Source organism: Oryzias melastigma, linkage group LG15 (genome assembly GCF_002922805.2).
Source record: "Oryzias melastigma strain HK-1 linkage group LG15, ASM292280v2, whole genome shotgun sequence".
NCBI lineage: Eukaryota > Metazoa > Chordata > Actinopteri > Beloniformes > Adrianichthyidae > Oryzias > Oryzias melastigma.
In genome coordinates this window covers 10,382,847-10,406,649 of record NC_050526.1, presented here as the reverse complement: position 1 = coordinate 10,406,649, position 23,803 = coordinate 10,382,847, and the positions used below count along the sequence as shown (strand labels likewise).

The following is a 23,803-nucleotide window of genomic DNA, read 5'->3' as shown; positions in this document are numbered from 1 at the left end:
AAATGTAACTAACAAATTCATTATTGATACACAATAAAACAACAAATTATTCTAATTTGAACCTCTATACAAAAGCTTTTGGTTAATATTTTAACAAAACCCTAAAACTCATCTCAACTCCAGAACCACAATCGAGTCCTCGCCCCCCTGCTGTTACGAACACGAGCACTCTCTCCTCTTTCAGCCCCGCGTGACACGTGACGCGCGGCAATAGACAGACTGTCTCCTTTTTCTTTTTTCATGGAGGTTCTCCTCTAAATCAGGTGTCACTCCTGATTTTAAAGCGTGTCTTCTCTCCCTCACACTCTGTGGATCTGTCGGTAACAAACAGCTGCGGAAGAAAAGTCCTGTCGAACCGAACCATTTTCAATTTAGAGGAGGGGGGTCCGGTGACGACGTTTCCTAAACAAAATATATAAACATCGTTACCTTGACATTAAAAATAAAAGTATTTGCGATTATATATTGGTTATTGGTTTACTGAAATAATGTTTTCTGTTTTGTCCTTTTGTCATCATTCGGGGCCTCCGTGCCCCCCCTCTCAGTCTGGGCTCCTAGAATCAGCCGCTCCGTAAGAAGAAGAAGAAGAAGCGCGGCTCTTCCGGGGGTTTCTCCCGTGTTCATTTAAAACGAAAGTTTATCGCAATAGACTCATTTCACTATCGAAAAAAGTAATATCGCAATAACGATAATTATCGTTTTATCGCCCAGCCCTACCACACCAAAAACACTACGATGAGATGAGTTTGTTGGCTGATGTGGTAAAAAATAAGATGAAACCAAAGCAGTGAATGATTAGCATGAGAAGGAGAAACCAAACACAGATCTATAAGGAAGGCGAGGAAAATCAAAAAGCAGAGGAAGCTGCATTGCTTTGACACATTTGAAACAAACATCTAGCTAAAATTATCTGCTGTGATCCAATTTTGGAAAAACACACACACACAATAGAACCAAAAAAAGAAGAGATTTTTTTCTTGAGCAAAAAAAAAAAAAAAACTCAAATAGAAAAGTCATCTGAAATGTTGGGTGAGGGTTATTGTGGGTTTAAAGTCTCTCATCATCTTTTGATGCACTACTTGGTTAAAGTCTTTCCAGTGGTCTTTTAATTATGATGATGGCGTTTTTAGCCAAAATCAGAAACCCTGTGCCGTTTTCTAAGACAGTTTCTGGAGAGCGACAGGAGTTTATCAGAAATTCACCTCTGTTGTGGGAGAGCAACTCCGCCGCCACTTCCAGTCACCCAAGTGCTTTCACTCTCCCCTGCTAGCTTACAGCATCTCACAAATCAAAGCTAACATTAACAGAGCAACAAAAATGGTGATCAATAGGAGAGCTGTCCAGTTCTGATCCAGATTCCAGCTCAGACAAGGAAAACAAAGACGTTCATGGATCAATTTGTCTGCAAGTGGATGCATCAGAATGAAGTGGAGCAGAGAGCTTGTGCCCTACAGATTGAGGCCCCTACACAAGCTTTTTCCAACATTTTTTTTGTTTGCTCCCAATTCACAATCTGAATAAAGATGAACCCAGAAATGCAATTTTAAGAAGAATTTTCTTTGTGTATGTCCTCCACCATCAGAAAAAATGCTACAAAAACATTATTGGAGCAGGTCTTTAAACCAACCTCTAAACTATTTTTAGCAGAATATAAGCTCAAAATGAGGCTTTAGAAAACTAAATGGATTATATGGTTTCTGTCAAAGGGAAAAGAAAAAAAGTGGGTCATTGTTCATGCAGCCCAGATATCTAGGATTCTAAAAACATTAGAATTTCAAATTACATTCTGACATCTAAGTGAATTTATTGACCTTATTTAGGCATTTTGATTTTTTATATAAATGTTGCATAAATAATCTTACAAACACATTCTGAACAATGAAACCTTCAAATGAGTTCAAATAAGTTTTATTGTAAAGATGCATCACTTGTGTCAACAGCTCACTTTATGACGGATACATGAAATCAAGCAGCTTTTTTTCTAAAGAGTCCAAACAAAAGCAAATTTCTAAGCACCATAAGCAGAAGAGTCAATTAAATTTAAAAATAACTTAGGCAATTACTCAGTGGTCCAACATTTATGCATATTTGACAGTAGCGCCATTAATAACGTTTCTTTGCAAAATTATATAGAGGTTTGGCAAATAGCCCCAATTTATTAATTATTTATTATTAATGGACCATGGTTTAAATAAGTCAGATCGCCTGGATAAAAAGCTTTGCATAAGATTTGAATATGGTGTGAGCTTTAATTTGATGCATAACAAGCTGCCATCAAATCCTATAAAGCTGAGCATCATCACAACAAACCAAATAAAAGCAGAATCAGTAAAAGCTTTCAGTTTCTGGAAATATGTCCGGTTATGTGCTTCAAACCTCTGTCCTGTAATTGTTTCTTCTAAACATTAATATATCCTTAAAAAGGAAAAGGAAACATTTTAAATGCCTTCATAATCTAATGAACCACAAAGCTTTACTTCAAACAGAAATATATTAAAATCCACTGAATGAATTAAGACAGTTTATCTACTAATCTGCAGTATTTATTGTTCCTTAACAGAAATGTTTGAGCGTGCATGTAGATCGACAATCTATAGAGGCTAAGGGTGACTTTTCAACAGTAACGAATGTGGAGGAAGTGTTGTGCAAGAAAGAGTTCAGAATACAATGTCTCCCTCGTGCATTTATGAAACCCTGCATTGCAGTGGCAGCTGGCTGCTGGTAGCTGGCCCTGATAAGAGCCGTCTGTTTGCCATTGATAGTCTGGGTACACAACTGTGTACGAGCAAGGGTACATGGCAGATACCTCACTACTATCACTTCTCGAACACAAACAGGAGCATTGACTCTGCCCCACACCTGTAGTATGCAGCTGAGGCACGTCTTTTTAGAATACTCATGTGCTTAGGAAACTATTTCAGAGTTCAATATTGACAGAATGTGCGACCAGAAATGACTGGTATCACCCTTGATCAGATTCCTGTTTCAATGTTTTAGACTTGGCCCTGGTGGAGCTGCATCTGCTTTGCTTCACTTTTGTTCCAAACAGCACAGAAATGCTCATCGATGTGTGGTTAGACCGAGGTACTACATGGCACTCTTCAACTCATTCTGTCCCTTTCTTTATCTATCTGTAGTCAGATACTTAGAGGCACCAACTGGTTAGCTTCAATACCAATGACCATTGAAAGAATAATTTCAAATCAATACATCTTGATATCTAAGGCAGAAGAACTCAACTTTTTGGCACAGTCGATTGGTTTATTGTCACAAGATGTGTCAGGTAAATATAACAAAATAGTTCTGACATTTAAAGAGGGATTTGATGGCAAGACTGCTTCATACAATGAAAGCCGAAACTAGCTAGAATTGTATTTCTTAGATGGTTATCTTTTCCGGACAGCAACGTCACCGTTGATCACATAAAGTCCCCATGATGTGGATCATGGTCTTCAGTTTAGAGGTCATACTAAGGTTCACAAGTTAGAAATAGCGCCAGCACCTAGGCCAGTTCCTGATCTGTCACACTTGGCATACTGATCTGTCATAGCTTGGGGCAGACACCTACTGGCTCTAGTAGTGCAGCTCGAGCCCACAGGTACACAACAGCCTTAATGTGCTAATTTGACAAATATATAAAGATCCACTCCACTGAAAATTGTGTTTTTAACATGTTTTTGTGGCATTTTTCTCCTCTTTGAGAACACATAAAAATATTGATCTTAAAATTCAAAATGACACGTTGTTATGAATCAAGACCAGATGAAAAAACAAAGGCTGTTTAAAAAAGATTGTATTTGTGACATACAACATATGTTGGGCGGGTCACAACCTTCCTGCTCTGCTCCATTCTGATGCAGATCCACTGTCAGACAAATAGATTCATGAACGTCTTTGTTTTCCTGGTCTGAGCTGGAATCTGGATCAGAACTGTACGGCTGGATAGCTCTGATAATGATCACCATTTTTGTTGCACCTCTAATGTTAGCTTGGGGGTTCGGGAAGCTGTGAGCTAGCAGGAGAGCATGTAAACAGAGAGCCATGTTGTGGTAAACCCACACACTCAGTTGCCCATCACAAATATGCACGTTCCTTACAAACAATGCATCACAAATGGATGCAGGAGAATTAAAAGTATTTTTTTTCTTTTCAAATCTTAAGTCAATTCTCGTGCTTTTCTCTGTTAGGTTCAATTAGGCAAAGATGAGTTTATTTTGATGCTGTAAATAAATGTTCAGATAACACTAGACACAGAAAATGTACGTACATAGCAGTGAGCTGTAAGCTCAGATCCCATCACTCGGGTGGGCGGCAGCGTGTGGACTCACCTGTCCAGGTTCTGCTGCGCGACCACTGCAGCCTGCTGTTCCGCCATTGTATTCGGGAGGAAGGGTTGAAACGCTCCCTTATCGCTTTAAATAGTTAACTGCAGTAAACATATACATTTAAATTGCAATCCAGCCCTTGAGCTCGGCGAAAGACGACTAGTCAGCTAGCTAGCTGGTTAGCCGCAGGGGCTCGTGCGTTGTTGTCCCGCGCCAGCAGCAGCCCAGAGCAGAAAATAACAATCTACTCCCTCACATTCATGTCTGTTCTAAAAGCAACAATCTGCGGGCTATGTGCTATTTCGGGTAGAAATCCTGTTTAAACCTGTTATGGCCTCGTTTGCGTGACCGTTTGACTCCATTGACTGACTGTCTCTGAGGTAACGTAAGGTATCGTGCGTCTGACGTCATCAAAATAAGCCCAACACGGAAGTGAACTGGAAAATGTACTTTCATAAAGTTAAAGTAAATACGTTCATTCGCAACGATGTTTGGGAAACATCGTTCAAATATTTTATGTTTATATTTTTAGAGGCTCCCTGCTTGATACACCAGGAAATGAGGACAAAAATAGGAATGATTTAAATCGCGTCCGGATCTTCATAATACAAGAACGTATACCTAAAAATTATTATTATTATTATTATTATTATTATTATTATTATTATTATTATTATTTGTAAATTAGCTTTGGCTTAAAAATGAAAGCTTTACACAGATTTTAAAACGATAAAGACTTCTATAATTCACTGGTGCTCCCATATAACTACAACTCCCATCAGTCACCTCGGTATTATCCATGCGCTGCAGTCAATCAGCTGTTGAGGCAACTGCTGACTACCTCGGCACCAGGGCAGCTCGTTTGTGATATCCAGAGCCCGACGAGGCGTAGAGAAATAGCTGTATTCATAGTCTCAAACAGGTGAACGCTAAAGGTAATTGAAGCTTTGCGGAAGGCCGATGTCACTGTGCGTGCATGCTGTTCTGACGTTTAGCAGGACATATGGTTCAAAGAAGGATTTCACGGAAAGATCGTGTCATGCAAACGGGATGTCTCGACCAAACTAGCTGCTTAAAGTGTCAGCTGTTTTTGGCCAGGGTGTGTTGAAAAGGCCAGTGAGGTGAGCCACCACAGACTGCTCTATGTGCTTTCATGACCTTGGAAGCGTTTCTCTTGGAGGAGAAAACACCGAATTCCCCGGTGAACAGAGTGCATCGTCTGTTAATGTGGTTTTCCTGTTGGTTTTATTTCGATTATGGTGCTATAATGATCTGGCATATGGACGATACATAAAATAAAAAGCAAAAGACATCCGTGCAATTAAAAGGCCTGAAAGATGCTCGTGTCAGTGTCACCAAATTGTCGTCTAATCTTTGCTGATTTGGCAGAGTTTTATGTATGGTTTTGCCTTTCAAACTACTTTGAATAACGTCGTCTGTATGTGGTGTATTTTTGCAAAAGCCATACATGTTGGACTTTTAAGTATTCTTTTTTAATTTAATCTAGCATTACTTGTGGCACATTTGCAATATGCGCGCTGGTTTTACGCAACGCGTTGAGGAACGAACGAACAAAGAGCAAAATTCTACCGGAAAATAAGTCTTTTTTTCTGTGCTTTACGAGAATAAGCACTTTTCCAGTGGCACCATATTGTTGTCTTTACGTTTTCATATTTGAAAAGGCTGGGTACGCGCTGTTCTGTGAGGGGAAATAGGATCTTTGGCAATGCGCTCCCGTCTCTTTTTTACGCAGTAGAAAATCGTATGATTCGTGGGGATCTGGGTTGAAACCTTCAATAACTGGGGTATCCTTACTTTCTGAATCTGTTAAACTGAAAAAGTCGTGAGTTTTCCATTTGCGTCACCTTCTATTGCAGTAAAAAAGGAAATAAACGGAACAAAGTGTCCGCCTGGAGGTGGAAAAGTCCAGTGGTCGACTGTGTCAAGGCAAAAGCGCCTTTTCACCTTGTGGAAGGACAGCTGTATTTACTGACGTATGTAAATGAATGCAGGGGAGGCGCTTGGGCAGAAGAGAATCCGTTTCACATTGCAGCTCCGGAGTTCCTGAGTGGAAGGAAAACGAGACGTGGCGAAATTTGGTGAATATCAGCTGCTGGCGCCCGGAGGGCTTTCTGCTTTGGTTTGTGGAAAAGTCCGTTTGTTCCTCTGCTCGGATAAATGGGCGATCCGACGTTCGGCTTGCAGCTGGCCGGTCCCTCAAACATCATCTCGGTGTCGGAGTTGTCCCACTTCATCCGGTACTACAGCAGCCCGGTGTATGAGCTCATTAACAGCCCGTGTCTGTTTCCTCCCGCTGCAGCTCCTCAAACCATGCAGGATGACTTGCTGATGGACAAACACAAAGGCCAGCCTCAGTACCAGCAGGACCCAACGCCAGCAGAACATCCTCCATCCACGCCGACTCCCTCATCGGAGCCCTGCTCGTCTTCCTCCGACTCAGACAGCCCGTCCAGCGGCAGCAGCCAGGCGGCTCCGGCGCACAGCGGCACGGACAAAGCGCCGATGGAGTCCCCGATCCTGCCCGGCCTGAGCTTCCCCCACCAGCCTCACGACGCCGGCAGCCCCCTGTCCGCTCCCCCCTCCACGTTTGGAAGCACTTGGTCCACGGGGACCACGAACACTGTGGATGACAGCTTCTTTCAAGGAATACCCTCCGTGAACGGGACGATGCTCTTCCAGAACTTCCCCCACCCCGTCAACCCGGTCTTCGGGGGCAATTTCTCCGCGCAAATCGGGCTGTCCCCTCAGTCCCAACAGCAGCCGCCGTCCCAGCAGAGGAGGTCCCCTGTCAGCCCCAGCCATGGCCCTTTCCCCCAGAGAAACGTTTATCAGACCATCATCAACCACAGCAGGGGCTCCCCCGCGTCCTCCCCGACCTCCGCGTGGAATAATCACCAAAACGCCGCTTGGAGCACAGCCTCCAACCCCTGGAGCGCGCTGCAGGCAGGCCGGGACCCGCGGAGGGCGGTGGGTGTCGGGGTGCCCTCACCCCTCAACCCGATTTCTCCCATGAAAAAGCCTTATTCTAGCAATGTTATTGCACCCCCCAAGTTTCCGAGACCTAACCCCCTGGGGCCCAAGCCCTGGATGGAGGACAACGCCTTCAGGCCTGACAACAATGTGCTGCCTTTCCAGGTAACTAAACTGTCAGATAAATTCTTCAAGAACTTCTTTATGATAATGACTTGCATGTGAAACTGCTTCAATCCCCCCAAATTCCAGCATGTTTTATAAAGTAAGGAAGTTTTTGTGTCAACCTTGATTCAGCTTTGGTAAAATGGCATCAAATGTCCAATAAAAATGACACAACATAGTTTTTTTGTTGTTGTCAACTGTGAGTATGGACTCAAAATTTCTCAAAAAGTCCTCTGTTATGATAATAATAAGTCATTAAATCTTCTTGAACTGCAGACCTGACATTATTTTCCCTCAATTCCATCTTATACAGAATATAATTAATGCACCTCCTCAAAGAGACAATCAAATTAACATTGCAAATATCTCATGTTTCTATCTTGATTTTGATTATTTATTAAAGTCCTTACTGCTGAAAAACACCAGCTATTTGTTTTGTTGTTCACAAATATCTATTTCGTGTCAAAGCTAGCTCTGGTTCTAAAGGCTAATGAAAGCATGGGCAGATTGACTGGTTTGACAGCAGATAGGTGAACTGACAGGTAACAAACTGACCTAAAACTCACAAAAATGAAGCACTTTATGCTTTTCTGACCAAAATATGTAAAGAATCTGCTCGTTCATGTATTTTTACATAAAAGGTCATTTTCACTCACTGACAGCTAAATCTGTAAACATAAAGTTTAGCTCTTTTTTCCCCCTTGCTTTTGGGCTGCATGTCATGGATACTTCCTAAAGTTCAAGCCAAGAAGTTAACCCGTTACTTCTGTGGAGGACTTTGTGTAACTCGGGCTGAAATTCCAGCCTGCTTGAAACCTAAAGCCCTCTGCAGCAGATAATGGTCATGTGTGAGGCGGTTCGGCCTCTCCAGGTTTTTGTTACTCAGTTTCCTCTATACAGAGCTTCTATCAGTGTTCTCTCCTGGCTGGATTTCAGCTCCAGTTATCGCTAGGAGGCAAGGTCGAGGGGTGTCTGCGTGTTCCTGCACATGGAGGGGTTTGAAGGCAAACGGCAAAGATGAAGCTCAGCTATCCTCCACATGGCCCACCAGACACACTACAATTAGAGTATTGGTGTTGCTTTGTTACAGAGAACTTGATAGACCTACGCCAATTAAAATTGTGTTTTTGTGACATTTTGCTGCTGATGGAAAAGAAAATGAAGTTTAAAATGGAATTTCTGAGTATTTGTTTATTCAAACCATTGTGAATCAGGAGCAGATGGAAAGCTTTGAAAAAGCTTGTAGGTGTGACGTAGAAGCTACAATTGGTGGGTCACAAGCTCCCTGCACCGCTCTATTCTAATGCACTCACTTACAGACAAACAGATCCACGAACAAAGAAGTTCATGGATCTGTTTGTTTTCCTTGCCTGAGCTGGAATCTGGATCTAAACTGTACAGCTGATAGCTTTGATATTGCTCTCCATTTTTGTTGCACCCCTAATATTTGTTTTGAGTCTTAAGGACTGTTAGTTAGCAGGAGAGCATGTTAACAGATGGGTGACAGTTAGGAGGCAGAGTTGCTCTGAATGCCCCCCCCCCACAGCTCAGAGGTGAATTTCTAATAAACTTCTGCAGCTCTGCAGAAACTATGTCCAAGAAAACAACGCAGGATTTTTCTTATATTCCCTAAAAATGGCATCATCAAAATCAAAAGACCACTAGGAACACTTTGACAATAGGGGTGTGCCAAAATACTGATATAGTGATGTATCACAATATTTAGTCCTGCGATTGATTCTCGATGGTGTTCTCACCGAGTATCGATATTTTCATTTCAAGAGGCTGTAAAATGTTCTGTTTGGCATCCTTTGGTGAGACGTTCCTTGGGAAGAAGATAGGAGGTGCATATTTCTAGACTGGTGGTCTTGGTTTGGTGTCAATACTTGTCAAAGACATTATTGATCTCAGCAATGTGCACAAGTCTCTATTATTTTTTGCACAAAATGAGACACAAGTTCTTCCATTTTGATTGTGTTCAAGCTAAAAAATAAATGGGGATATATTTTCTTAAAAAATGTGGTGCTCTATATAATGTGAGTCATGATTTTTACCAATTATCACAGTATCGCATTACCGTCAGTATCGTGAGCTATGCATCACATCATATTGTGAGGTACCCAGTGATTCCCAGCTCTGACTGACAATAGATGAAAAGATGATTGTAGTGTGACTTTCAAGTATTTTTCTTCAAAAGTCAGACTAATGTCTGTGAGCCGTTTTCGACCTCGTCTCTTCAGTCACTGGTTCTTATTCTAACCGTAGTATCTTCAGGATAGAACGTCAGGATGCCACATGTCAGCTGGCCTGTTTACTGAAGGGAAACCCTGTGAGGCCTGCAGCAGGTGGGGCAGCTGCGTCTGGCAGCATCACATGCTCCACCTGTGACTGCTGCACCTGCTGTCACGGTCCGGCTGGTCTTGCTCACAGAACCACAGTCTGAAGCGCCGAGTCATGTGCGCTCTGAAATATGCTTGGACTTGCCCACTGCTTACTCAAAGGCCAGAGGAATGCATGGAATTCAACTTAATGTGTCTGCGTTGAGGTTACACAAAGTCACACCAGCCTTTTGAAGTGATGGTAATGGCAAACACTGCGTGAACCTCTGGGACTGGATTCAGATCAGGACAACAGTTTGGATCAGCCTCCCGGCCGGGGTTGCTGTCAGGCCCTGCCTGAGGCAGAACCAGAGCAGTTTTAGATGATTCAGTCTGAAAGTTTCACACCTTTAGCTTCTAAACTCAACAATGTTGGACAGTTTCTGGTTAAACTATCAGAAAATCTGAATCATAATCTGTTTTGATAGAATTATCAAACATTTATCACTTCTTACTTCTGAATTGGCGTAAACCAGATTTTTTTTTTTTTTTTCGGAATTTGGCAAATTTGGTTGAACTAAATCCCTAATCAGTTTCCTGCTGTAGCTCTCCTTCTTATCCTAATCTCTCTGGTTATTGCTCTGATATTTCCCTCGTGCCACGTGGACAGATGAGCTCTGCTCAGTGAAAACAGGTGAACTTGAACCCACATTTTTACACTCCTGTTCCTAATGGTGTGTTTAAGAGCAAAGTCTGTTTGGGAATAAAGCGTGTCATCTTTTCGGTCCTGCCCTCCTCCACCACCACGTTGGTCCACATGGTGTCAGAGAGGAGGGGAAGAGGCAGAGGGAATGAAAAGCTCAGCGTTTTAAGTGTTTGCCGTCTGTACCGAGTGGGCAGATTTTTATCTTTGCTGGGCTGTCGGGTCCAAAATTGGGGGAATAGCGCTTTTGAATGCTCAGTCAAACGGGTGACAATAGCTTTGGCAGGAAAACAATATGCCCCTGACTCGGACGGCAGATGCAGCTGCCAGTGGCGGCTGTGGTTAGACGGCCTCCTCAGCCTTACCTTTGGCCCACATCATGCTCTTTGTGGATTTAACTTCACCTTTCAGGTTCAGAGCGGTTTGATAAATGAAAAAGAAAACCCACTTTATAGTGGATGCAAGCAGGTCATGATGGTTTTCATGTGTGAAGATAAACCTTCAAATTTATCAGTTTCTCTGTAAGAGTGACTGTCCTGATAAAATCTATCTTGATCACTTGAATCTGGTTTAATTGAAGTCAACTGGAGTTTGTTGGATCAGGTCTTGGTCTCAAAGGAAATCAATGTTCACTCTTATCAAATCTAAAGTTTGTGAGTTCTCTGGGAAAAAACAACCCATTTAACCCTTAAGCACCTAAGGCATCGTCTGTGACGCTTAAACACAAAATCTTCAACATACTTTAACTTTTCAACTGTTAACACGAACAACATAATTCTAGTAGATTTTGAAGGAGAAAGCGGTGAGATCCTGATTACGGTTGAAAAGTTATAGTAACCCAAAGAACATGAACACTGGAGCGGTGTTAAAGGGTTAAAAAGACTGTAAAATGTGTTTAAGATCTAACAGATTTAACTAACTACAGACGAAGTGCAAACTAACCTTTGTATGAAATGTTGAAACTAACAAGAGTTTCAATTCTTTCTTTTAGAGATATTTTCATTTTGAACAGACAATAATTTGCAGCCTGCAGAGGGTTTATAGGGAAATAAGGGAACATAAGAAGTGGAGCTCATTCAAGGCAAAACTTCAGTGTGTGTACAAAGTATGGCCACTGCAGATCTTTGAAGGAAGCTTCTCTACCATTCCTGCACATGAATCTTCTGCCTGTGTTTTCTGCTGCAGGACCGGAACCGGCCCTTTGATGCTTTTGGCTTGCATTCTTTGGAGAGTTCCATAATGGAAATGATAAGGACTGACCATGACAAAGGTAAACTACACCCAGCTGGTGGCCCACCAATGACTATCGCTGATATTATATGGAGGAATCACTTTGCAGGTTAGGAATCTTCATTCGTCCACGATTACCCTGTCAAGGTTTTTGTCATTTCCTGTTTTTTTTCTCAAATCCAATTTTTATTCATTATTGTTTATGCAATTTAAGATTCAAAATATGGTGTTGTTTGTGAAGCAGATTACTCATCTTGGAGATGAAACGTGGGATTGGTTTGCATGGAAATCACAGTTTGACCTGAGGTATCTCTCCGGCTTTTAAAGTAAACATTTTTGCAGCTCTGATCACAAGCCCATTGTAACAACTCGGATGGAGTCCTGTCAGGTGGGGTGTAAGGTTTTTATTTTGCTCCAACATCTTAACAATGGAAAAGTTTGTGGGAGGGGAATATAACGACCAGAGCGTGTTGTTTTTCCTCCATTGCCGAGTTTGTTTTTCCAATCTTGAGTTGCAAAACGATCATTGTGGCCTCCAGTTACTGCAGAGGCATGGTGACGTCCCGCAGGGCCTGTCGGTGTTTGTCAAAGAGCAAAGTCACGGGACTTGAGAGAAAAGTCGGGGTGGGGGTAGGAACAGGGGTGTGTGTTTTTTGCATGCTTCCCCCTGACTTTAAAGTGCAAACCACACATACCTCCACCCGAAAGCATACCTGCTGTGCTAATGTTTTAGATCTCAACACGTTATGGCACATTTATAGCTGTACAGATTTCTGAAGCCGTTGAGCGAGTATGACCCGAGGCTTCATGGGAGGAAAAAGCCTATCTGCTAAAGCGTGTTAAGACAATGCCAACACAGAAAAATGTTCTAACCCCCCACTTTCACGGGCTAAACGTGACGTGGCCTGATTTTTATGAAACAGATGAATTCAACAGAGTTTGAGAGCATAACTGGGTTAAATGTGAAACCTCTTACATCAGGTGTAATGGGTGGAATCCTACCTTTACAAACGTTTGGATGTGAAATGCTTCAAGCTGTTGAATGCTTCTGACATTACTGAGTCGTACCGTTCTGCTTGTATGTCATTTCTTAGGAGCACAGCTCAGCTGTGGAAAGAAAAGGTGTTTTCCAAATGTTAGCTAACTACATGCTAGTAATGGAAGCAATCTGACAGAAGCCTCGCTCTGGCAGATGAGAGGCCAGGTTAGAACGGCCAAAAGTGTCAAATGAGTTTGTGGCTGTCAGCTGATGGGTTATCTTAGGCCTTTTCACATTGTTTGATTGGAGGAACTGATGATGAAAACGGGGTTTTAACATGTTCTTGTTGCATTTTTATGATGATTCAGGACATATAAAAGGAAAATTTAGCTCAAAATTTTATTTTTTAGTATCTTTTTAAACAAATGGTTGTGAGAAATGCTGTTTGAAAAACTGACAAGCTTCCTAATGCATCCACTTACAGACAAGTAGATCCATGAACGTCTTTGTTTTCTTGGTCTGAGCTGGAATCCGGATCAGAACTGTACAGCTGGATAGCTCTGATACTGATCAACATTTTTGTTTCATCACCAATGTTAGCTTGGGATCGTGAGAGGCTGTAAGTCAGGGGCCACATAACTGTTTCCATCTCTGATGTGGGGCTGGGGTCGGTTTGTAGGCTAACAGAAAAAGTGTAACAATCGCAGCCTAAACTAAAACATTGATGGTTGGGATGGAAAATGAGCGGAGGTTTACTCCATGCCAACAGCCCTGCCCACAACTCAGAGGTGAATTTATATTGAAACTATGTCCTATAAAACAACAGATGTTTGTTTTTTTTTTGTTTTTTTTTGTCTAAAAACAACATAATTATCATAGTTAAAAGACCATGTGTGTGAATGAGAGGAACCAGAGTGGAAGAGTGAGGTTACAGGGAGAAGAGATAAAGAAGGTGGAGGAGTTTAAGTATTTAGGGTCAACAGTACAGAGTAATGGAGAGTGTGGAAAAGAAGTGAAGAGGAGAGTGCAAGCAGGTTGGAATGGGTGGAGAAAAGTGTCAGGTGTGATGTGTGACAGAAGAGTTTCAGCACAAATGAAAGGAAAGGTGTACAAGACTGTGGTGAGACCAGCCATGTTGTTTGGACTAGAAACAGTGGGACTGAAGAAAAGACAGGAAGCAGAGCTGGAGGTAGCAGAGATGAAGATGCTGAGGTTCTCTTTGGGAGTGACCAGGATGGATAGGATCAGGAATGAATACATCAGAGGGACAGCACATGTTAGAGGTTTTGGAGATAAAGTCAGAGAGGCCAGACTGAGATGGTTTGGACATGTTCAGAGGAGAGACAGTGAATATATTGGTAGAAGGATGCTGAGTCTAGAGCTGCCAGGAAAGAGGTCTAGAGGAAGACCAAAGAGGAGGTTTATGGATGCAGTGAATGAAGACATGAAGGTGGCTGGTGTTAGAGTGGAGGATGCTGAAGACAGGCTTAGATGGAGGAAACTGATTCGCTGTGGCGACCCCTGAAGGGAAAAGCCCAAAGGAAAAGAAGAAGAAAAGACCACTGGGAACAATTGTAGAATGGAGCAAAAGGTAGAAACTGGGGGCGAACTTTAAGACGGTTTAAAATTAAACCCTATTGCATCTATTTGGTCAATTTCAGTTAAAAGTTAATCTCAGTTTTTTGCAGTTTAAAAGAATTGAGGTTCACACCCAAGAATGTATTACTTTATGTGGGATGTTTAGGGGGATATTCTGGTTATTTGGTCAAATTTGGAGAGGAAATGTTTAGTAAAGGAAAGCATTAAAACATGGATCCTACACAGTGAAGGAGTTGTTGGTCCAAAAATAATTGATATTTTTCCTTTATTACAGTAATAACATGCAATGGCTGAACTGTATTGGTATATTGAACATGTGTGAAACAATAGATAACTAGATAACATCTATTTTCCTTTTTTCCGTTATAATGCTGGTACACATGTTCAGACTTTGGCATTATGTAGTGAAAAGAATTCAAAATGTGAGTTTGCAAAAAAAAATAAAAATTCTAAAGTTAAATCTTAAGGTGTTGATGTTCTACTTTTTTGTTAGAGCTTGTGGCTGGATTAAAAATGGGTTAGATGGAGAAACTGGAGTGTTTGCAGGAATTAGCAAAGATTCTTCTAGTGCAGAGGAGGACATATGTTTTTGATTTCTCTCTGATTTTGTAGGTTTGCTCAGTTAAGAAACAGACATCCTGTTATCTTATTGGTAAGCTCATTTTAACAGTGAAAGATAGAAATTCAAGAAATCAACTTTCAAAATTTATACACCTTTTATCAAGTTAGATAAGTATTAGAACCCTTTTACTGCAAAGACTTTGTAGTTTATGATCAAACCCTTCTTATCAGCAGAGGTCAGAGGTTCCTTGTAGTTGATCAGTTTCTGTACAGATCAGGAGGAATTCTACTCCACTCTTCTTTACAAATAATGTATAAATCCTTCAGATTTGGAGGCTGTTCCTTAGCAACTCTGAGCTTCAGCTCTCTCCAGAGGTTTCCTGTTGGACTGAGGTCCAGAGACTGGCTTGACCTCTCCTTGACCTTTAGCTGCTTCTTCTTCAGCTGTTCCTTGGTTGTCTTGGCTGTTTGCTTTGGGTCATGATCCTGTTGGAAAACCCTTACAAGACCCATTTAATCTTCCTGGTGGAGGGAAGAAGGTTCTCACTCAGGATTTGACGGTACATCCACACAATGAAGTAACTCTGTGTAGAGAACCACCCCCAGAGCATAATGCTTCCACCTCCGTGCTTTACAATGACGATGGTGTTCTTGGCAGCATTTCTCTTCCTCCAAACATGACAGGTTGAGTTGATGCCAAAGAGCTCCATGTGGGTCTGATCTGACCACAGGTGTTCAGGGACAGACTTCAGGTGGGTCTGCACAGGTGTTTTCTGTTTTAGGACCATTTCTTTCTGTTCTCATGACCATAGAAACCCCACCAGGTCAGATCTGTTTGGATCTCCAGACCTACAGGTGGATTGATGCTCATGATCTTTTATTTGGCACCAACAGTTGTGACCTTTAACCTCCAGTTTGTTTATGATGGTTCTGTAGTCCATTCTGGTCTGTTCAGGTCTACAATCTTCTCCCTTAAATCCACTGAAAGTTCTTCAGTCTTCCATGTTGGAGAGTTTGGAGTCTGACTGATTCTGTGGACAGGTGACTTTCTACAGGTGATCAGTTCAAATGGGCGTCTTCAGTTCAGGTGACGGGTTGGTTAGGAGAGTCTTACTGGTCTGTGTGGACCAGAACTCTCTTACTAGGGGGATCAAGTAATTTCCTCCACTGTTTTCAAACTATGGAACAGTTGATCTGACTTGTGGAACTCAGGCACAAATTAGCTTGCTGAATGCTCAGTTTATCAGAAGCAGAAGCTTTTGATAAGTCGATGTTCAACTGTGTAGATCACATTTACTTGCATTTCTGATATTTTTGAACTCATGAAAATAAATTGATAAGTTTGGATAAAAGGTGTTTTGCTAAAGTTTTCAGCATTTTTGAAGTTTCTTTGCCATAAATAAAAACTGTTCCATGTCAGAAGCTGATCTGGTTCAGCAGCATCATTCCTGTTGACTCTTATTACTTTAAGGCTAAAGTGAACTTCCTGGTTTCTAACATCACATTCTCCTCCCCTTTGAGTCAGACCGTTTCTTCTGCCATTTTTAAAGGTAAAACCATTATCTGTAGGTCTCATTCCAGGAATGCTTCTCATCAGCTGAGAACCATTAGAAAAAAACGAATGAACACAGTAGATCCAGTTCTGAGCTTCCAGCTGAGCGCTTAGCCACCACATTCATCCCATCACAGGCATTTCTAGCATTCTTTTCTCAGCTTGGAATACCTGTTACTGCTGCTGAAGTGTTTTGGTATGCAGGAGATTTTTTCTTTTGTTCAAAGGCACCTGTGTTTCAAATCAAGTAGAGTGAGTCTTCTTAAGAAACATGAACTGACTCCGCCCCTTCCTCTTGTTAAGAGTTGGGGTTACCTTATCTTAGCTTTTTTGATTTAATAATTCATACTTTGTCAAATCTTCAGTTTTAAAGAAGCAGGAAAATCTAAACCAAGACGTCTTAAATGTTCACATAGATTCAGGTGGAGAATGAAGCACCTTTTACACACATACTGGAGATTCTGCCTTTGGCCTGGAAAATCCCCACCAGCTTCCAGTTTGACAGCAACTGCCTGCAGATGCATCAACACACACACAGCCACACATGGGGAAGCATACCTCTGAATTGTTGCTGACTTGGGCATTCTTTCCACACACTCTCTGGCATACCTATTCCAGGCTGCCATCCATCATGGTCTGTTCAGCTGAGCAGACCTGCAGCCTCTCCCCGTTCCTCACCAAGCGCATGTCGTCACTAACCACCTGAGATGCACACAAGTGTTGGCAAGTCTCTTTAGTCCTTGTGAAAGCAGCATCTGCATCCCACCCATCCATGTTGTGTCTTTCCCTCAGCTGCTCTGGCTCACTGAGCCACATCTCTTTGTGCGTCACTGCAGCCCTGAGTTCTTTCACTGTTTCAGTGGTAGTTTCTGTGTGGAGTGTTTGACGTTTATCAGCTTTATATCTTCTGTGTTTTAACCATTCTGACAAGAAGACATTGTACATTAGTTGAGGTAAGAAAGCAACTGGAAATTTTAAATGACACTATTCAGCATAAGCTTGGGACACTGTTGTTTACATGAGTGCGTTTCCATTTTGGTCTGAATTTTAATGAAATACGTTAATTTTTTTCTGTCTGCGGCCCGGTACTAAGTGACCCCTGCACCAGTGCCGGTCCACGGCCCAGGGGTTGGGGACCACGGCTCTAAGTGACATAATGTGTTCATGACCGTTTCAATGATGAACTTGGAACGAGTTACTGAGAAAATCAGCTTTTTATACCACAGAATGTTGATATTGAAAAATGTTTCTTTGCCTCAATAAGTCGGACACACTGAACATAGTCGGACCACTATGTGGAAAACACAAAAGGAGGTGTGTCTATCACCAATACTATCACCCCCGGTCCTGACAATCTGTAAAGTGAAACAAACACTATTTATGAGATCCACTGAGTTAACTTATTGTGGATAATGAAAGCTTCAAACTTTAACTCAACAAAGGTGGAATTTTTTATGGGAACCATGGATGTGATACATTTATATTGCAATCAATTTTTTGTCAAATAAATATTTTTCATTAAAGCAGCCCTTCTATTGGCACCATTTTTGTTTGCTGGTTGGAAGTCTAATGTTTGCATACTGGAATTGCATCAGTCTGGCTTATTAAGCAAACTGATGTCTTTGAGGGCTGCGTGGTGGAGTAATGGTTATTGCTCTCCCCTCACAGTGAGGCCTTGGCTTCAATCCCAGCTGGGACCTTTCTGTGTGGACTTGACAGGTTCTTGTGAATTTCTCCAGGCACTCTTGCTTCCTTCCACAATCCTTAAACATGCTCCATATGTACTTAATAATTCAAAATTTCTCGTAGGTTTGCTTGTGAGAGTGTGGCCATTCAACAGTGGGGTAACCTGTTCAGAGTGTACCCCACATTCATGCAACAGAATGGATGGATGGGTTGATGAATTGAGTATCCTTGACAAGCTCACAAGCAGATGATGGAAAGCATTGATAGCCAATAGAGTTAGTGTGTCGCCAGACAATGAAGAGCACACAATGACGAATATCAGTTCATTTCTGTGGACAGTCTGCTTTTCCTTGGGAGGGTATTGCTGGTCTGTCTTCACCATGACAAGTTGTGAAAGGCTTCAGAGTGTTTGGGGAAAAGGCTGAGGGCAAAGCTTCATCCTGTTGGTAATTATCTTCAGCTTTAGAGTTACATATCCATAAAAGTGATGGTAAATGGTGTATACTTGTATAGCGCTTTTCTACCTCCCTTAAGGCCCAAAGCGCTTCACAGTTACAGGCCCATTCACACACTCACACACTGATGGTGACTCTGCTGCCGAACTCTGGCGCCAACCTTCCACCAGAGGCAATGTGGGGTTTAGTATCTTGCCCAAGAACACTTTGACACATGGGCAGGCAAGGCGGGAATCTAACCCGCAATCCTCTGATCAAGAGTACATACTGTATATATATATTTCTTTTCTATTTTGTTGTGCTTTTTTCCCTCTTTGTCCTCGGCGGTCTTACTCTGCTGGGTTTTGTTATTTTAGTTTGGGGTTAGATCTTGGTAGTCTTAGTTTTCAGGCTTTGTTTATTTGTTTTCTTTAGGTAGTTTTGGTTAGTCAGACATTATCAGGAGCTGCTGACTCTGACGGTCGACATGGCTGGATCAGCAGTCTCTATGACTTATTTTATGTTTGGCAGAGGAGCCAACATGGAGAGATAAAAGAGCCTCATGTGGATCTGGAGCTGCAGGTTGCAGACCTCTTGCCCATGGAGCTGGTAGGTAGGGTTACACATGCTCTCAGAATTAGGTCAGGCAAATGGTTAACCGAGTTTGGCCCTTTAAACTTGTCATCCTTTTCTGTTAACAGCACACTATGATTTCATGTAAAGAGGGATGTCCGTGTACTTTAAACGGCATGTAATGACTGCACAGAGATAAGCTGATGTGTTTATTGGCTGCCATAAAGGTCAGATTTCGCCTTTCTCTCCAATAAACGACATCATCAGCGCGTGTGTTTTGTTTTGGTGGAAAAGTCGTGACTTCTGTAAGCATGACTGATTTTATCCAGTTTGAATTGCAAAAACAAGCCTGGACTTGTCTTCTGGTTAGCAGTTGGAGTAGCTCTCACAAACCCTGAGTGCTGTTGAAACACTGCTGTCTATGCCCAGCAGCACCCCGGGGTTAAAGGTAATCCACAGAGCACTTCAAGAGGACCCCAAGGAGTTTGCCTGTCTTAATTCCACTAAGCATAAACTGCAGCAGTCTGGCTTGGCAGAAATGCTATTCTTCTGTTAGAGTTGGGTCTGTCATCAGTTTTTGAAAGCCCTGACTCTTGTGGCTGAACTGCCAAGCAAACTTTGACCTCATTGTCATCAGTGCTAAGTCTTTCTACAGACAACGTGAAATACCAGTGGAATCCATGGAGGATTCCATCAGGTTTCTTAGAGACACTTCCACCCTTCCTTCTCCCTGATGGTCTTGTGTTGTAAATTTTGTATTAGCCTTTTCTCCTACCTCGTGCTTCAGGCTTATTGGTCCCAGAACTGGTTTATTTTTGGGTTCATCTGCAAGGTGAAGAAGCAGAACTGAAGTGACTCACTGTCACGAGCAATAGTTATTTTACATAATGCCATTTTGTGACAAGAAAACATCTTTGGGATGTTTATTTATTATCTTTGTGTTGAGCAAGTTCAACAAATCACAAGTCACAGGACAAATCATCAGAATGAAGACTTCTGTTGTAGTTTTTTTTTTTTTTTTACTGTCACTTCTCTGATTTCTGAATCCTGTTGAGATATCAAACCTGAAATGGTTTTGCCATAGTAAACCCATCGAGCAATAACAGCAAAATTATGCATCTTACTGCAGAGAAAGTCGCGATGTCTCTTCTGACTGAGTGTTTAACCCCTCCTGGAAGTTTTGACAACATTGGAGGCTTTCTGTAAGGAAATGCCGCTAAAGCAGCAGAAACTCGCCCCTCCTCCTCACTCCTGGAGAAGCAGATGGCACATGCCCAGAGTTATTTCAGGACTTCTAGAAGGCAACTGTTTAAGGGTGCATGCAGGGGCTTAAATTAGGACTGCTAAGTCACTAGAGTTCTGTACTGGAACAAACAGCATCTGACTCATGACCGTCTGCTGCTGGTTATGAAGTGCATTGCTACAGCAAAGTTGAAAGTGCCAGTTATCACATTTGGATTATTGCTTGTATTGATTTGTAAGCTGCATTTGGTGTTTCTTTTTTCAACCCTTCAACACAAGAGCTCCAGTGTTTAAGTGAAAGCGTCGTGTTAACGGTTGAAAAGTTATAGTATGGTAATGATTTTGTGTCACAGATTACACCTCAGGTGTTAAAGGGTTAATAGAACAATAAACGGCTAAGATGGTTGGTTATTATTAATAATGCTGTTTTAGGAGGTTCTGCATTAAAGAGTAAAAAAGACTGTCCCCATTGGGCGGCCATGATTAGTCGATTGACTATTAAATTTGTCGACGACTAATTTAATAGTCAATTAATCATTACTTTATATTATATGGAGTCAGAGTGTAGTAAAGTTGAAAGTTATAATGGCATTCTGCTAGATTCATAGACTATTTTGGCATGTATTAAGATTTTTTAGGTTATTTTGGAGTTTAGCTAATATTTCAGCTACATGCTAGCTGTTTTGGCTAACTGAGGCTTTTTTTGTTTGTTTTTTAGGCTAATTTGGTATTTAACTAATATTTTAGCTTCAGCTGTGGCGTTTTCAGCAACTAGCGTCAGCAATTTCAGCTATCAACTTCAGTGTTTTTGGCTGTCAATTTCAGCATGTTCAGCTATCATCACTAGCATCTTCAGGTGATGGTATATTTTTAGTTGATTTAAAGCTTAAGATGGTTAAGATATTTGTTTTACATCCACTTTGCGCATGACCCAATTAATCGACCAATTGGAAAAAATAGTTTGTGATTAGTCGAAATATTAAAATTATTGTTTCTGGCAGCACAATAGTCTCTAACAGATCATAAAATAACAATTGTGCAGTCACTAAATTCTAAAAATAAAAAGGAAAACATGGCACTTTTGCTATTTTTTTTTTCCTTTGACTGTTTTAAAGCACAACAAAGACAAGGTGCAAAGTAAGAGTCTTTTGTTGGGACGTCCCAAAAACTCACATATTTTACTTTGTAAAGCCCACTCTATCAAAGATTAACCAAAAATTATATTTTCCAGACTTAAGATGTTTTTATTTTTATGAAATCTACGAAAATTTTTATTTTTGTGAGATATAGATAGCATCAATTATCATAAGTTCTGTGATTTCTTAAGTTACATTAGTTTTAGATGGAAAAATAATATGAAAATCACCTTATTTACCCATTGTCTCAAGTGTGGTGTAAGCATTTTAAAATGGTCTAACTGTAAAGAATTATCAACAAATGTTGTTTTCTTTCATTACAGCAAGAAGTACAACAATAGATGAGTTATTCTCACCATAATCTTTTGAAAATTGGCAAACTTTTCTCATCCTAAGTGTTTTTCATGTAAGTAGCCATTTTGAAAGGACTTCTACTGCCCCTAGTGGAATGATGATGATCTACACAACAGAAAACATAAAAAGTCTATGCTGTGGGTTTTAAGAGAAGTTGTGTTCATGCTAATGAGATGGGGGGGTTCAGAAATGCATATATATGATACCAATGGTTATATAGGGTTATTAAAGGATAATTAAGGGGTTGTTGCCTTAGACATTTGCATTTCTGTTCATGTTGAGTGAAAAGTTTGATTTGAGGCTGCTGATTCTCCGTTGACAACAGAAACTTGACATAACTGTACAGGCTTGTGCAGGAACACAGCATGTATCTTTAGTGCTCATTATTCTTCATTTAGAGTTAAGGACCTGCTGAGAATATGAAAGGGAGTCTACGAGGAGCATTTCAGTGAAAACCTTGTAATCTGGTTGGAGATCCAAACAAACAGACCGCCCACGCATATCAATGCACAAATGTGTGCTGCCGTCTCTTGGTGCTGTTGACCTTGGATGACTGACTGAACTTGACTATCAGATGTAGAACCACAGGTGTAAAGGTGAGGGGGTGTCGCTTTCTGGAGTTAAGACACAGAGTGGGGGGGTTTCTGGTAGTTGGATTGAAATGCTCGCCTAGTGGGAAAATCAACTTGAAAGAATAAAATCATGTCCTGTGCAGGCACAGGCGTATCATCCAGAGGACTAAGAAAATCCACGTCCCCCTCGCCGTCCTGATTTACTGGTCTTCAACCAGATCTACTATTTTAACCAGGAAAACCCACCCGTCTTTACCCTGTGTAAGGGAAGAAAGACACATTGAGGGATTTAGAGATGCATCGTCTTTGATCCTACCAGTTCAGATTGTGATCCCGCCTGGACAATATCCTAATGTAGTTGGATTCCCAAAGTCAAACTGGACTTTCATAACCACTCCAACTGGGCTGGTTTCCTGCAGTCTAACTGGGTTTCGGCTGTGCTTTGTTGCAGCCACTGCTGCAAATGACACATATGTTAGACTTGAGACCAGTTTTGTTTAACTGGAGATTTTTCCTGCCCTTTATAAACATGATAACGGATAATCAGGAAGTCTTCCTTTAAGAGCCCATGAAACAGTCGGCACAGTTGCTCTGTAGAGATCTGACATGAAATGATTTACGACCCGTTTTCATATCTGCTGTCTATGTCTGACTCCTGTTTTTGTTTAAACTACTCATTTCCTGTCTTGTTGGTTCTTTCCTGCTGGTAAAGATCACTTTGATTGTATGCTGATGAACTCAATTCTCCCCAAATTTTTAGTGTTGTCCCACTCTTGTAACATTCTTTTTTGTGTGTTTTTTCTTTGACAGGACGAATAGGACTCAACATCCATCACCCTGGATCTGACCACGTTGTTCCACTTCATAGTAAGTCCCAGTTTGAGTGAAGGAAAGGATCAGTCTTCAGCCTGGGATGCATGTGGTACTCCTGCTCCTCACAGTTCAAAACATCAGCGCTGTCATCACAAAGCTGGATTCCCTCACACCATAAATGCAGGGCTGACCCCTCAGTGCTTTGGGAAGCACACTTGACCTGTGAATAACTCTACCAAAAATACCCCAACATGTAAGACTAGATACCCCCCCACCATCAGCAGATGAGCCAGAGAAGGAGTTGTGCTCTTATATGCTCAGACATGACCTGAACTTTGCTAATCATTGATGTGTTTTTGATACAACCTCTTGATTCTCACTTTTGTGTCCCCTTTTCCTCTTTTTCTTTCATGGTTTTTATTCTTTTAACAAAAAAAACAAAAACAAAAAAAAAGCACCAGCTGGAGATGAAAACATGTCTGGGAAAGCTGTGGTTCTTTCTTCTTTTCCTTTGGGCTTTTCCCTTCAGGGGTCGCCACAGCGAATCAGTTTCCTCCATCTAAGCCTGTC

The 23,803-nt window shown here is 41.5% G+C and overlaps 3 protein-coding genes across 9 annotated transcripts in view; 2 read left to right on the top strand and 1 right to left on the bottom strand.

Annotated features, from left to right (window-relative positions):
• march5 (membrane-associated ring finger (C3HC4) 5) overlaps positions 1-4,754 on the bottom strand; it is a gene marked incomplete at its 3' end in the record, with an annotated part of 8,210 nt that extends 3,456 nt beyond the window's left edge. The window contains 1 exon segment of the mRNA XM_024264894.2: positions 4,329-4,754. Coding sequence (XP_024120662.1) covers positions 4,329-4,375 — 47 coding nt within the window.
• Positions 1-23,803, top strand: part of LOC112161900 (cadherin 11, type 2, OB-cadherin (osteoblast)) — a 264,903-nt gene that overhangs the window by 48,049 nt on the left and 193,051 nt on the right. The gene's annotated exons all lie outside the window — the stretch shown is intronic.
• The window catches only part of cpeb3 (cytoplasmic polyadenylation element binding protein 3), a 36,605-nt gene continuing 17,872 nt past the window's right edge, over positions 5,071-23,803 (top strand). Inside the window, exons 1-4 of one of the 7 annotated variants that reach the window (XM_024264887.2) lie at positions 5,071-5,247; positions 6,646-7,481; positions 11,688-11,841; positions 23,231-23,287. In XM_024264887.2, the coding sequence (XP_024120655.1) occupies positions 6,657-7,481; positions 11,688-11,841; positions 23,231-23,287 (1,036 nt within the window). In that variant the 5' untranslated portion in view covers positions 5,071-5,247; positions 6,646-6,656. Of the gene's footprint in view, positions 5,261-5,284; positions 5,447-6,217; positions 6,425-6,645; positions 7,482-11,687; positions 11,842-23,230; positions 23,288-23,803 lie in introns of those variants that run through there. The other 6 variants (XM_024264885.2, XM_024264889.2, XM_024264890.2 and 3 more) reach the window with 6 other exon arrangements.